At 40.2% G+C, this 15519-nt stretch overlaps 1 protein-coding gene across 3 annotated transcripts in view; it reads left to right on the forward strand.

The window, feature by feature from the left end:
• Positions 1–15519, forward strand: part of GTF2IRD1 (GTF2I repeat domain containing 1) — a 108759-nt gene that overhangs the window by 36844 nt on the left and 56396 nt on the right. For all 3 annotated transcript variants that reach the window (XM_066576818.1, XM_066576826.1, XM_066576832.1), the window contains exons 2-4: positions 4490–4618; positions 7635–7776; positions 13073–13219. In XM_066576818.1, the coding sequence (XP_066432915.1) occupies positions 4493–4618; positions 7635–7776; positions 13073–13219 (415 nt within the window). In that variant the 5' untranslated portion in view covers positions 4490–4492. The remainder of the gene's footprint in view (positions 1–4489; positions 4619–7634; positions 7777–13072; positions 13220–15519) is intronic.

Genomic DNA, 15519 nt, shown 5'->3' on the forward strand with positions numbered 1-15519 from the left:
GCTCATTGATTTCATCTTTAAGCCTCAGCAGGTTTCCACAGTGATTGTGTAGAAAATCATGTTTTCAGGCTGTTTTCATTCCTTAGCTAGGCAATGGACAGTCAGTGCTTGATGAACACTTCAGATGGAGCAAAACCCACATGGCTGTCTTAGACATCACTGCCAAGTAATTGTGTTGGTGGTTTTTGTATCCAGTAGTTGGTAAGTGAGAATCCCTCTTTCTGTTTGAGGTGCTGGAGTGGATGTATAACCCTCTGTTATTGGCTAAAGTTTGGTAATAAAACCTCTATTTCCATGCTTCTGCTAATGGATGACTGCTGTATGGCAGCCCCTTCATGTATATAGATTGGCAACTATTTCTTTTATGTCTTCAGATGAAATGCTTCTTTGTCTTCAAGTGTTCATTTGTATAGTGGGATTTGGGGAGATGGCTATTGGCCGTACCTGTCACACTAGGGTCTATACTACCCATGTGAATGAATCAAAGTAAATTACACAGATGTAGGCCAGTAAACCTCTTAATCAAAATTATATACAGCTTTTCACATAAGAGAGGGGTGGGGTGATAGCAATATTGGAAAGGTTCTGCTGTCTTGGAACTGATTCATGCCACTCTTTCCTGGAGCTTCTGCGTAATGAATGAGGATGAAGTGAATGTCAAAATGGCACCTCACCTTCGGCCATGGAAAAACCATTTGCAGCATACAATGCATTTGGAAAGTCTTCAGACCCTTCCACTTCTTTTTACATTTTGTTATGTTGTGACTTTGTGTAGATTTTAAAAAGTTTGAAATCTTTGTAAATTAAAAAAAAAAAAGAAAAACGAAACTTTTGCATTGACATAAGTATTCACACCCTGTACTCAGCACTTAGTTGAAGCACCTTTGGCAGCGATTACAGCCTCCAGTCTTCTTGGATATGAAACCACAAGGTAAGCACACCTGGATTTTGGGGATTTTCTTCTCTTCAGATCCTCTTAAATCTCTGTCAGGTTGGATAGGAACAGTCTGCGGGCAGCCACTTTCAGGTCTCTCTAGACATGTTAGATTGGGCTTAATTAAGGGTTCTGGCTGGGCCACTCAAGGGCATTCGCAGAGATGTCCCTGAAGGTCCTTTTACACACAGCGATTATAACTCAAAATTCGTCCAAATGACCGAAAATTACATGTAAGTGTGGGCATCACGCACTTTCCGTTTAAGAGGTGAATTTTAGTTAAACTTAAAATCCATCATTCATCCGCTGAAAGACTGAGCAAATACATTCCATTTGAATGTATTTAGCTTATCTTTTAAAAGACTGCAATATAATCTTCCAGAGCATGTTTACACTAGCCACTAGGAGAACAATGTAATCTGCTGGCAGCCACAAGGAGAACAAAGGAAGCGGTTTACACAGATGGGCGTGTACTTAAAAACATGCTGGGCTCTTCAAACAACTCCCGAGGTCCTTTTACATGCACATGAAGATGATAAAATGTTAATGGTCATTAAAACTTTCTGCAAATAGGTCGCTAAATCTTTTCATCTTTTAGTCATTTGAAAAATTATCTTTGTGTGTTAAAGGACCTTAAGTCACTCCTGTGTTGTCTTGGCTGTGTACTTAGGGTCATTGTCTTGTTGGTAGGTAAACCTTCTGCCCAGTCTGAGATCCCTTGTGCTCTGAAGCAGGATTTCATTAAGAATATCTCTGTATTTTGTTTTATTCAGCTCTTCTTCAACCCTGACCAGTTTTCCTGCCCCAGCCACTGGAAAACACCCCCCACAGTATGTTGCTGCCCCCAGGATGCTTCACTGTAGGGATGGTATTGGGCAGGTGATGAGTAGAGATGAGCGAACGTGCTCGTTTAGAGCAATTACTCAATCGAGCATCGCTTTTTTCGAGTAACTGCCTAATCAGGCGAAAAGATTCGGGGGGCGCTGGGGGTGAGCGCGGGGGGGGGGGAGAGATCGAGAAAGAGCTCCCCCCCCCGTTCCCTCCTGCTACCTCCCGCTCCACCCCGGCGCCCCCCAAATTTTTTCGCCTGAGTAGGCAGTTACTCAAAAAAAGCGATGCTCGAGTAATTGTCCTAAACGAACACGTTCGCTCATCTCTGGTTTCCTACAGACATAACTTTTAAAATTGAGGCCAAAAAGTTCAGTCTTGGTTTCATCAGAACAGAAAAACTTGTTTTTCAGTCTGATAGTTCCTAGGCTTTTTTGGCAAACTTCAGTTGGGCTGTAATGTGTCTTTTACTGATGAGAGGCTTCTTTCTGGCAATAAAGCCAGATTTGTGGCATGCTGCATTGATGGTTGATCTCCTGGAAGTTTCTCCCATCTGCACACAGGATCTTTGAAGCTTAGCCAGAGTGACCATTGGGCCCTTGGTAACCTCTCTTATGAAGGCCCCTCTCCCCCAATTACTTAGTTTGATAGAAATGTCCAGCTCTAGGAAGCCGTTCCAAACTTCTTCTATTTAAGAATTACTGAGGCCACTCTGCTCTTGGAAAGAATCAAGGTGTAGAAACCTCTTGATGATCAATAGAAATGGGAGGCCCCCAGAGCTAAATTTCAAGTGCCATACCAAAGGGCCTGAATACTTATGTCAATGCAACATGATATCTTGTTGTTTTTTTTTTTAATTACAAAGATTTCTAAAATTCTATTTTCATTTTGTCCTTATGGGGTATTGAGCGCAGATTGAGGCCTCGGTCAGACGACCGTTTTTTGCCGCGATTTGCGGATTGCATGACGGATGCGCATCCGCAAATCGCATGACCGGGGCCGACGATTCGCCGAAAAATCTGCAGCTAGCAGCGTTTTCGGCGAAACGGGCCCGATCAAAGGAGCGCTGTCCGCCCATTGAAATTCAATGGAGCCGGCAATACAGCCGGCTCCATTGAAAGCAATGGGCTGCCGTCGAGCGCAGGATGAATTTTCGGGAAGGGCTTAAACATATAAGCCCTTCCCTGAAAACCATCCAAAAATGTGTAAAAATTAAAAAAAAATATATGCTCACCTTGTCCCCGCAGCCTTAGTTCAGCCGCGGCCGGCCAGCAGTTCTCCTGAACTGCTCTGTGTAGTATTCAGCAGGCGGGGATCTAAAATCCCCGCCTGCTGAATGGGCTGCCTCTGATTGGTCACAGCCCTCACCAATCAGAGGCAGCTCTCACTCACCCATTCATGAATTCATGAATGGGTGAGTGAGTGCTGCCTCTGATTGGTCCTTGCGCTGAGCCAATCAGGGGCAGCTCTCAGCTATTGAATGACCAATCAGAGGCAGCCCATTCAGCAGGCGGGGATTTTAAATCCTTGCCTGCTGAATACTACACAGAGCAGTTCAGGAGAACTGCCGGCCGGCCGCGTCTGAACTCCGACTCGCGGGCAAGGTGAGTATATATATATTTTTTTTACACATTTTTGGATGGTTTTCAGGGAAGGGCTTATATGTTTAAGCCCTTCCCGAAAATTCATCATGCACTCGCCGGCAGCCCATTGCTTTCAATGGAGCCAGCTGTATTGCCGGCTCCATTGAATTCAATGGGCGAACATCGTTCTTCTCTGCCACAGCTGTTACAGCTGTGGCAGAGGAGAATGATCTTTATAGTATATGTTCTCAATGGGGTCGGTGCTGCTGCCGCCGGCCCTATTGAGCGCATATATAGAACACAAGGAATCGCAGAACGCAGATAGGCGCGATCTGCGATTTCTCGTGTCCTATAATTTATCGGACATCCGCATAAAAAGCGGACATGTGACCGATCCCATTGCGAAGCAATGGTTCTATATATGCGCAGATCGCATGCGCATCCGCAAATCGCGGCAAAAAACGGTCGTCTGACCGAGGCCTAATGAGGAAAAATGTGAATTTTTTTCTTACATTTGCACAAGGCCACAGCATAACATAATATGATTTATTTAGTTGTTTTTAAATCTGGGGCAGGATGCTGCAATCACAGTAAGCCATTTTGGAGACCTATAGACAGTCTGTATATGACTTTCAAAGTTTCACCCCTCTATCTACTTAGTATAATTGGATTAGTCCACAGAGGAAAGACATATTTTGAGCTAATTTGAATTAACTCTCAGGTTGTCTCATGCAATGTACTACATTTATTTAATTTATGTATGTATATATTTCCTTTAAAATACTTTTTTTTTATTTGTATGACCTAACAGTAGCTTTGTTAATAACTGTGGATTACTTTGATGACACATACAAGGTAGCAAAAATGTGTCATTTTCTCTTTGTTGATGATATAATAAAACTTTGGTAGCAGGATTAATGCAAAGGCCACAGAAAAAGTTGAAAGTCTTTTTAATTACATTGTTGTGTACCCTATAGTGGTATAATGTGTTGTTAGTGGTGCTATCAGTCAGCATCATGAAAGCATTGTTATCACACCTCTATCTTTTTATATAGTCATCATTTGTCTACCAGTTTTGTGACTATGTTGACAATATTCTATTTCACAGCAGATGTCTTTATGTAATATTACATTTCTATTCTAGAATATGGCACTTGCAGGAAAGCAGTATGAAGGACCCTTGAACAATTCCAGACCAGATATGTGGATTTCGACTTTTTCTAATGGAAAAGATGAAATTATCACAAGCCTTGTATCTGCCTTAGATTCAATGGTAAGAAGCTTATTATTAGTTTATAATTTAGAAATCCAAGTACAATGTAAGCTTTGTTCTTGTTCTTTATAGACATAGTTGCACATGGTTGTATCCTCTGTCATCATTTCACTACAGTCACTGGTCACTTTGACTATCTAAAGTTATCGGAAGCTGTCTGGTAGTGTTTTCTAATGATTTTGGGAAATGCAGGGAAGACACCATAATGGGATGAAATAATAATAATTTGCTCTACTGCCAAAGTATAAACAAACATAAAAAAGGATGGAAGGCAAACCAGAACGTTTATGAGCACTTGTAATGATAATTGTTCAGTGCGAATGCAGAAGCGGATCAATAATAAAAGTTATTGTTGATCTTCATTGTTTGTGCTGCTGTACAATGATCGTTTACTTACCGTATTGTCACCTAACATACACCTATTGGGAGAGCAATCACTAGGCACCAATGATGCTTCTTATCTTTTGAGGATCATTATGATGAAAAGGTCCATAACATCACTGGTCATGATTTTGGAAACCACCGATCATTCATCAGTAGCTTGAAATATTGTATGTGTGGAAAAGCACATTTAGAGATAAGTGTGAATGAGCTCTCAATCTGTGAAAGTTGCAGACGTATTCAAACTGCTATTTAGAATACTTATTTTTGGTTTACAACCCTCAAATTAAGTACATTAAAATACACTCTTCAGTTGTTAGTACAGAAAATACAATTAAAAGTCTGGTGAGCCTTCTGGATGCAAAGCACAGTAGTTAAAGGGGTTATCCCAGGAAGACAATCCCTGAAATGTCCACATGCCCTATTATGGCACATGGATACTTTTAGCAGAAGGTAAGTCTACAATTTATACCATGCATAATAAATAAACACTAAGTGGCCCCTTGATTACCAATCTAGTAGCACCTTTTTGGACCTTTAGAAACGTAGCAATTCATTGTGGCATAGATTCTACTAGGTCTTAAAATTGTGCGGACAGGGTAGCTCTTGCAGTTGCCGCAAATTAGATGGAGGTACTGACATGTTCTGAACAGCCTGTTCTCCCTCGTATAGGAATGCTTCATAGGATTAAGATCTGTGAACTGGCCAGGGCAGTGAAGCATGGAAAACTCACTGTCATGTGCTTTGAATCAATCCATGACTACACAACTCTTGTGGCAAGGGGCAATGTCCTGTTGAAAGTGTCCTTCTGCCATAGGGTAAACAACTGCCATGAAGGTGTAAATTTGGTCAATACTTAGGTAATCCCTACTGTTCAAACATTCTTCCACAGTAATCAGAAAACACAGGGTGTGCCTAGAAAGCATTCCCCACACCAGTACTCCACCTCCACCAGCCTGAACTGTTGACACCTGACAGGAAGGGTTCGTCAATTAATGCTGCTTGCACCAAATTCTGACACTCACATCAACATGGTGTAACAGTAATCTGGATCCAATGTTTTTGCACAGACAGGAGTCTTGCCTTTCTGTTTCTCTTAGATAGCAATGGCTCTTAACGGTCATCTGCTATTAACAGTGTGGCACTTAACGGTCAATGCTGGAGCACCAGCATTGTATTTAGCTGCAATTTGCTTGACTATGCACTACCTGTCCATCAAAATGATTCTTGACATCCTCTGCTGACCCGTTTTATCAATAGGTTGTTTGCATCCACAAGATCGCCTTTTACTGGCTGTTTTTCCTAAATCACACCATTCTCAGTATACTCTCCATACCGTTACATGACAAAACCCAACAGGCTCGGCAGTTTTTTAAGTATTGGCCCTAGCTAGTCTAGCAGTGATGACCATGCCTTGTTTGAAAACACTCTCCATTTTCCCAGTCTAATATGTATTAACACCTAAGCTGATCAGCAGAAGATTTGCTCACTTGATTTTATACAGCACTTCGGGGTCATGTATCTTAATTTCCATCCAGTGAAGTTCCAATCATGAAAGGGCGGATGTTTTCAATCAGGGGCGTAACTAAAGGCTCAGGGGCCCTGATGCAAAAGGTGAGCTGGGCCCCCCCCCCCCCCCCTCTATCTGTATCTGTATCCGTAGCCATACCTAAACCATGCTGCACAGAGGCATAACTTAAAACTTCTGGTCCCCAATGCAAAACCTGTAATGGGGCCCCCAACTATAATGCTTTATTCATAGTACTGGGCTCCTTATATGGAGAAGAGAGGCCTTATGGGCCCCCTAAGGCTCCTGGGCCCGGGTGCAACCGCATCCCCTGCACCCTCTATAGTTCCGCCCCTGTCTTCAATAAAGGAGCCATTCAGTGTTTATTTAAGATAAGGTGTAGCAGTGGCAGCAAATAAAGATGTGGCTATTTACATATAGGGTGCCGGGCATCGCGAGACTAGCTCTTGAGTAAACTCGCGATCTCGCGGGATTAAGACGTGCGTCCCTGGTGACATCTATTACTGCCGGGATATGACGAATTGCTGGACTGCTTGGCTCCGTAATCTCGCGAGCTTTTTTCATTCCCGCGCATGCGCAGTGCTGTTCTGATGACGCGGAGGACTCCGGACGCCATGGTGATCGGAAGCATGCTTCTCACAGGTAGTGATTCCTTTTGCTACCAGCTGTACTGTGCTTAATTTTAATGATGATGGTTATATAAGTTGTGCATTTGATGTTTTTGTATTATGCTTGACAAAGATCTGATGTCCAGATCGAAACGTTGCATGGAGGAATAAAGCTTCGTTGGATTAATTACCTGCATCTTTATTTGCTGCCACTGCTACACCTTATTTGCAGTTTTCAGAGTCATATGGTCCGGACTCATACTGTGGCTGGCAAACCTGTTCCTGTCCCACCATACTGTTTTTTTGTGTAGTTGTGCCGTTGCTACACTTACTCTTCACAGTGTTTATTTAAGGATGTTTTCCTTTTAGTATTTGTCTAATTATCCGATGTGACTAAGCTGACAATTGTACATGTAATGTCAAGTTTCTGAACGATTTGTATATAGATTAAAATATAGAAACATTTAACTAAAATATGCTACTTCTTTCCTGTGTCTAGTGCACTGCCCTATCCAAACTCAATGCTGAAGTAGCCTGCATAGCCGTTCATGAGGACAACTCCTTTATAGTTGGAACTGAGAGGGGGAAATTCTTTTTAAACTCCAAAAAAGAGTTGCAAACAGATTTCAAGCGGTTCTGTGGTGAGTTATTTCAACAAATAACATGTAATTATTTATTTTATTTCATTTTTAATGTAGTATGTAAATGACAAATTAGTTTGTGACAGTTGTCAAACTGCCTCTAAACTTTGCTGCAGCAAATACCTTATGCAGCAGCAATGTTAATTAAAGTCACCTGGCAGACTGAGCAGCATGTTAGAGTGCACACATAAGGCAGATGGAACAATACCTCTGCAGTGCCACCTATTGGAAGGCATCCTCTCGCTAGCCAAGCCAGAAAACGTCTGCACACAGAGGAGGGGCAAACACCCCGAAACAGCTGTCTGTGTATGGATTCTGGCTTGGTTTGCAATTCCAGTAATTGTTACAAGTAGAGATGAGCGCGCATACTCGATAAGGCAAACTACTCGAGCGAGTAGTGCCTTATTCAAGTACCTGCCCACTCGTCTCTAAAGATTCGGGTTACGGCAGGGGGTGAGGAGAGGCGGAGGAGAGCGGGGAGGAACGGAGGGGAGATCTCTCTCTCCCTCTCGCCCCCCGCTCCCCCCTGCTCACCGCCGCAACTCACCTGTCACCCGTACTGGCAGCTGAGTCTTTAGAGACGAGCGGGCAAGTACTCGAATAAGGCACTACTCACTCGAGTAGTTTGCCTTATCGAGTATGCTCGCTCATCTCTAGTTACAAGGCTTGTATAAAGAGTCTAATACTGACGTGCAGGTGGCGCTGCAGAGGTACTGCATATCGCATATTACCCAGAGAAGCATGAATGGTCTTATAAGTGTCCTCACTCACTCTAGGTGCTCTCCCTAAGGAGAAAATATAGCGTTCCTGACCTCAGGGCACACACTGACAGGTGCTTCACCGACCCCTATGCAGAAGAGATCCTTTGCACATCAACAGTCATAACGGAACCTGATGGTTTTGTTATGACCAATGTTATTCTCATGATTTAACTCATTATCATGATCACAATATTAAGCTCTTTGTGTTCTGCCTCCAGCTCTGTCTACTAGCTCCAATTGGTTCAGTTTTTGGATATGTGTTTATTTGATTCACCCAATCATGGTCACGGTGAAGTTTGCTTTCAATACAAAGTTCTCCCACTGTTTAACTTCTCAGCCTCCTTCACTTTCCTGCCACAGCAGTTTTGCTGAGGAAAGAGAAGGAGCATGATTGTTACAGCAGCAGCTTACTGTGAAACAATTATACATATACACAGTATAAAATATATTATCTCATCTAACCCTAATGCTTTGATACATCCTATCCCTTCCCTTTCTACATTGAGGCAGGTTGGGCCCCTTAAAGTTTGGGTTCAATACACTTCAACAATAGAATAATTAATACTTTAGCATTTGATAGTTAATAAAATAAAATAAAAAAATGTGTAAAAAAAAGTTTTAAAAACCAAACAAACAACAAACATTAAAAATGGGACGTAAAATGTACTTTGGAGGGACATATGCACTTGTATGTTCTGAGAGAATGACGTCGCCTTTGATGGTTTTGATTGTAGCAACACTGACAGTAACCTTGATCGCAGCAACAGTAGTGTGTGTTCTGGCCCTAGTGCAATGATGATCAGAACTAGAGACCAAACTTTAGAAAGCATGCCAAGTATCAGCGCAGAAGCGGAAGTGTATACTAAGCCTGTACAAAAAGATGTCCCCAAATTGGCAACCTCCAAGTATGGGTACAACAGTTGATGTAACGGGTTATTATTACCCTTAGATTTTTTTTACACCTTTTTTCAATGAAAACGTATTTGCTTTAAAAGTATTAAAAACAAAATAACAATCCCAATTCTAAAAAAGTTGGGGCGCAGTATGAAATGCAAAGTAATGTAAAGAAAGAAAGTAATGATTTGGAAATCTCATCTAAGCATATTTTATTCACAATACAACACATATCAGAAGTTGAAAGTGAGACAATTTTCCATTTCATTAAAAAATTAACTCATATAGATATTGATGGCAGCAACACATATCACAAAAGTTGTGACAAAGGTGACAAAAAGCTAGAAAAGTAAGTTGTACTAATTGAAAAAAAATTATAAAAAGAGCATGTTACAGATGCAGAGTCTCCAGAAGCAAAGATGGTCAGAAGTTCACCAATTTGTGAAAAACTGTATCTAAAAACTGTGAAACAATTTCAGAAAAATGTTCCTCGACATAAAAAGACTTTGATTATCCCACATGATAGTACATATCATCATCAAAAGATTCAGAGAATCTGGAGAAACTTGTACACAAGTAACAAGGCCAATGGTCAATATTGGATGTTCCAGATCTACAGACCCTCAGGTGGCACTGCATTAAAAACAGGCATGATTCTGTAATGCAAATCAGTGCATGGGCTTAGGAATACTTTCAGCAGCCATATATTAACACAATCCAAAAAGGCCTACGTTTTCTCTGGGCCAAAGATCAAAATAGAAAACTGTTCTGTGGTCAGATGAATCAAAATTTGAAATTCTTTTTCGAAACTGCGGACACCAGGTCCTGCGGACTCAAGAGGAGAGAGACTAGTTATCATCCAGCTAGTTATCAATGCACAGTTTAAAAAACAGTATCTCTGATGGTATGGGGGGACCTATGGCACGGGCAGCTTACACAACTTGAAAGGTACTATCAATGCTGAGCACTATATAGAGGTTTTGGAACAACGTATGTTCCATACAGACAACATCTCTTTTTGGGAAGGCCTGACAAATTAAGCAAGACAATGCTAAACCACATACTGCATCTATCACAACAGCATGGCTTCACGGAATAAAAGTCTGGGTGCTGAACTGGCCTGCTTGCAGTCAAGACCTTTCACCAATAGAAAACATGTGGTGTAATATGAAATTTATGTCCCGACTTTTTTGAGATGTGTTGCTGCCATCAGTTTCTAAATGAGTTCATTTTTTTTAAATGAAAGGAAAATTGTCTCACTTTCAACTTCTGATATGTGTTCTGTGTTCTATTGTGAATAAAATATGGCTTTCTAAATGAGATTTCCAAATCATTGCATTCCACTTTTTTATTTACATTTATTTGCATTCTACAAAACATCCCAACTTTTTTGGAATTGGGGTTGTATATGCATCATAGTTTACTACAGAAAACCCTTCCTCTAATCACTCAAGGGCAGGAAAATGGATGATCACTAACTTACGGGAAATGGAAAGGTTTTGTTTAGAAACCCTCTATAAAGGCCTTTTGGGGAAACAAGCCCCATTCTCAGCACCCTCATTTATACTGCAGTTATGAACAGGACACGCTATAAGACTCTATTAAAATTTTCATGTATTTATGCGTGGAATCACTGGCCAGGAGGTTTTTAATTAGTGCAAAGAAAATGCCATTGTCTACTGAGGCATGAGTCATTGTGTTTAGCACAGCAAACAATCACTCCTCCCCTCAAGTCATTTGAAAGACTGAACAAATGGCATTTAAACCTAACGATAAACGAACAAACTAACAACTATTTTTACTATTTTTATGCAGACTGAAACTCAGCGACCAACGACAAGTGACACATAGTGCACTATGGCTGCGTGTTTACATGTAACTATTATTGTTCACTTTTGCTCATTTGAACGAATTTTGAGCGATAATTGTTGCGTGTAAATGGGCCTTTATTCAGGAGATGTTGCTGTAGGAATATGTGGTTGATCTTGCTAAGCAGCAAATAGTGTGTGCAAAAATAGTACACAAAAAGTATGTACAAAAAAAGCTTTTCTGGGATAACCCTTTTTAATTAATTACTCTCATTCATTATGATAACTCCCTATTAGAGTTGAGCGAACGTACTCTGCCGCGCTTGATGCTCGTTTGAGTATTAGCATACTCGATGGTGCTTGTTACTCGAACGAGCATCAAGCCGTGTTCGACCCCGCCCCAGTTTTTGGCTCCTCCCTGCTGTGACGTGCTTGTTTCGGCCCCTCCGCGACACTGCTCGTGCGTCAATAGCAAATTTTTTGCCTGGCAGGCAGGGAGAAAAAGAGGGAGAGGGAGAGAACAAGCACACGAACCAAGAAAAAGAAGAAAAAAAGCTCGGCACCTGGCGTCCCACATACAAAAATACTCGAGTCTCCCATTGTAGTCAATAGGGTTCGTTACTTGAGTAGAGCTCTGGAATTTTACGAAAAGTTCGACTCGAATAACGCGGACCCGAGCATTTGGGTGCTCGCTCATCTCTACTCCCTATCAATAAATGACACAATGCTAGGTAGGTAAAGCATTTCTACACTCTCAGTAAATTCTTGTATCCTCATCAAGTACATTTTATTAGATCAAAGTGCAGCGATTTCCTCTTTATATCTTAGAATAAAGCTGGCAAATTAGATAATTGTTGGTGGACCCCACAAATATTTGCCAGAATCAAATTATATAATGCTTATGGACTTTTGGAGGTAAACTCAGGCATATTTGAGTTTATTGCATCCAATCCTTTGTGGCCTTTGAGTCATAACCCATGCCTTTTCTTTGCTTATGCATTGTTGATCTATGCATGCACAAATGTGGAGTAATCTGTGGCCATAGCTAAAAGGTTACAATGGTAAATTTAAGGTGGAGGGTTTCTCTTTTTTTTTTTCTTCTTAAAGAAGTTGTCCCATGAAAATATTGTTTTTTAGTTAAATCCAATATATAAATTGTAAACATTTTTGTATTTCTATCCCCAGATAATCCAGGACTAATGTTAGAATAGCACCACCTACTGTTTCTATGCAATCAAGACTTGAGTAGGCGCAACAGTTACTGAGGTGGACACAGAATAGCGCCAGCTACTGTTTCTATTAACATTAGTCCTGGAATATCTGGGGATAGAAGCATTTTTTTTTAATGTGTAAATATAAAATGTTTATAATTATGAACTGGATTTAACTATAAACAATATTTTTTGGGGGGGGAGAAGCCCTTTACTAGAGCATATGCTATATACTACATGTTTTGTGATTAAATCAGATTTCTGTTTTTTACATGTGTGACAGCAATTACGAACCGCTACCAGGAACATTTTCTAAAATTTTAAATAAATCTAAAACTTTCCATATAGGTTCATCACTTTTAAAGTTCCTTCTCAGAAACTATTGATAAAACTGTCACTGTTTGCAGCTTTTTATTCAGTCAAATACATGTAGCATTCTTTTGCATGAGGATATTTAATAAGAATATTTTAATTACATTATCAGTAATTGACAATTTTATGTTTATTAACATGATCTACCTATGGGGTTTATTCTATGCCCAGGCAGACATATTTCGCTGTTTTTTCATGTGCTTTCAACACGTCGTTTCTCATCCAGTTGTCTTTAACCTTTGATTTGCAGCGGGTGCTCATAGAACGGAACAGGAAACGGATGGACAAAGGAGAAGCAGGGATTGCATTCGGAATGTCCAGAGAGTGTCTCCTGGTCCAAGTTCTGATATTTACCCTCTCAGGAAGATGGTAGAAGAGATCTTTGATGTGCTCTATAGTAAGAATCAAGAACACATTGCTTTTGGTGCTGGTTATCCATGCGTTTTTCTATAGCTTGTGACCAAAAAATGCAAATACACACCAAAACAAGAACGCATAGAGACAAAGTTGTTGTTTTTTTTGTTTTTTGTTTTCCAAAATATGAACCAAAATGTTATTGATACATAATTTTAAAAATACACATAAAAATAGGGAACTCGGTCCACACAGATACAGAGACAAATAAAAGAGATAAGTAGGCAGCTTGGGCAACTAGCGATATCACCTGCATTAAAATAAGTATATAAGACAAGAAAGATACAAAGTGCATGATCCTAAAAAGCTGCCATAACTAAGGAGTATCACCGCGCATGCAACAAAGTATATCAATTCAGATAGGATCATACATACGAAAACACATTATCCAAAGAGTAAAAAAGTGACACCAGGATTCCACCACTGCCGATGCACTTAGAGCAAAGAATGTGTACTCTGGGGGTGGCTGCGCAAGTCAAGGTAAGGATTTAAATACAAGAGGACTAATGTGAAACTGACAATATAGTAGAACCTTCCTTTCGTGAATGATAACCACACAGCCCTAAACATGTGCAAAGGGACAGAAAATACACATAGCATTGTGCTGCCAAAAACATGGCAGGCTCAATACATGACAATGAAAGCGAAGTACAAGAGACAATGCTCAGCCCCATGCATACGTAAGAATTGATTACATGTGATGACATCATACCACACTTGACATGTACAGTATAATAAGCCAATGGACATGCACAGAAAGTTGTCATGTCAACATCCAACAAAGTTGGCACTTCCTATTCAAATGATATGTTCCACCACACATATACAAATAAATATTTATGTATCACTATTTATTTGTGTATTGTATTGACAGTATTAAAGGTCCACTAGTGATTGGTTTTCCATGTTTATATTAGATCGCCATTTAGGATGTGCTGTTCATATAATATATGTATATATATACATATATATATATATATATATATATATTTATTTATATAATGTTAGTTTTACTTGTTCTGCATGTTTATTACGTCTCAAAAGTTACCTTTTCTGCCAAAAGTATATAGATGTGTACTTAGCTTTTGGCAGAAACAGCAAGTAATGATGAACAGCCAGAGCATGTGCTCCAGAAATGCTTGTGGCAATGATTAACAGGTAGACCATATTTTCTGCACTTAAAGCATGCTCGGAGTGCAATGATGAATACGCCTATTGTTAGGATGTGGTGTCAACTTTGTTAAATGTTACCTTGACAACTTTCATGCCCATGGGCTTATTATACTGCACCTGTCCAGTGATGATGGTGCAGGTCAGCATTATATGTTTATGCCTTAGTTATGGGGGCTTTGTTAGGCTCGTGTAGTTCATATCTTTTCAGCCTTATATACTCGCTGCATTTTGTTACTGATGATATTATTGTTTGCACATGCTATCTATCTTTTTTTTTTTTACTTCTGTATCTATATAGACTTAAGGCCCAATTACACGCAAAGACAATCTTTCAAACGATTGAAAGTTTAAGGGATTATTTTGCATAAAGTGTTAATGGACACTAATGTCCATTAACACTTTATCATCTTCATTTGCGTGTAAAAGGGCCTCTGGGGGCTGTTTGCAGAGCCCAGCATGTGGACTGGGCTCTGCAGATAGCTGCATTGCTCATGCAAGGGCTGTTGGCAGAATACAATGATGTAATCTCCTGGCACCCACTGAGAACACAGCATGTGGTCTGTGTTATGTCTCTGGGGCTGAACAATGGATTTTAAGCTTATGTTAAAATCATTGTTCAGCCGAAAAGTGCACAATTGCTGCGTTTACACGCAACGATTATCGCTCATTTTATTTGACCGAATTTTGAGCAAAAATCGTTGTGTGCAAATGGGCCTTTACAGTAGTTTCCTATTTTTATGTATATTTTCAAAGAGTTTTCCACTACTGCAATTGCTTCACAACCACTCTATCCTTCCTGGTTGCTGCTAACCAGGACATGTGGCCAATGCAGTTAATAATTAGCTATAGAAGGCCACTGCTATAGCCATCACATGTTCTGGTTAGCAGCAACCAATGCGAGTAGTTGTGTAGCAATTTTACGTTGTGGGAGAAACCCTTTAAGTTATGTATTAATGTAATTTTGTAGTATATTTTTGACATTTTTTTTATAGTTTTGGTGTTCATTTATGCTAGTGGCTACTTTCAGGACTTTATGATGATTCATCTGGGAATTTTATAGGTGTCGTGAAAAATGCAGATGATAAGCAGAACAGGAATAGTTTTTCTTGC

This window comes from Eleutherodactylus coqui, chromosome 1, assembly GCF_035609145.1.
Source record: "Eleutherodactylus coqui strain aEleCoq1 chromosome 1, aEleCoq1.hap1, whole genome shotgun sequence".
Lineage (NCBI taxonomy): Eukaryota > Metazoa > Chordata > Amphibia > Anura > Eleutherodactylidae > Eleutherodactylus > Eleutherodactylus coqui.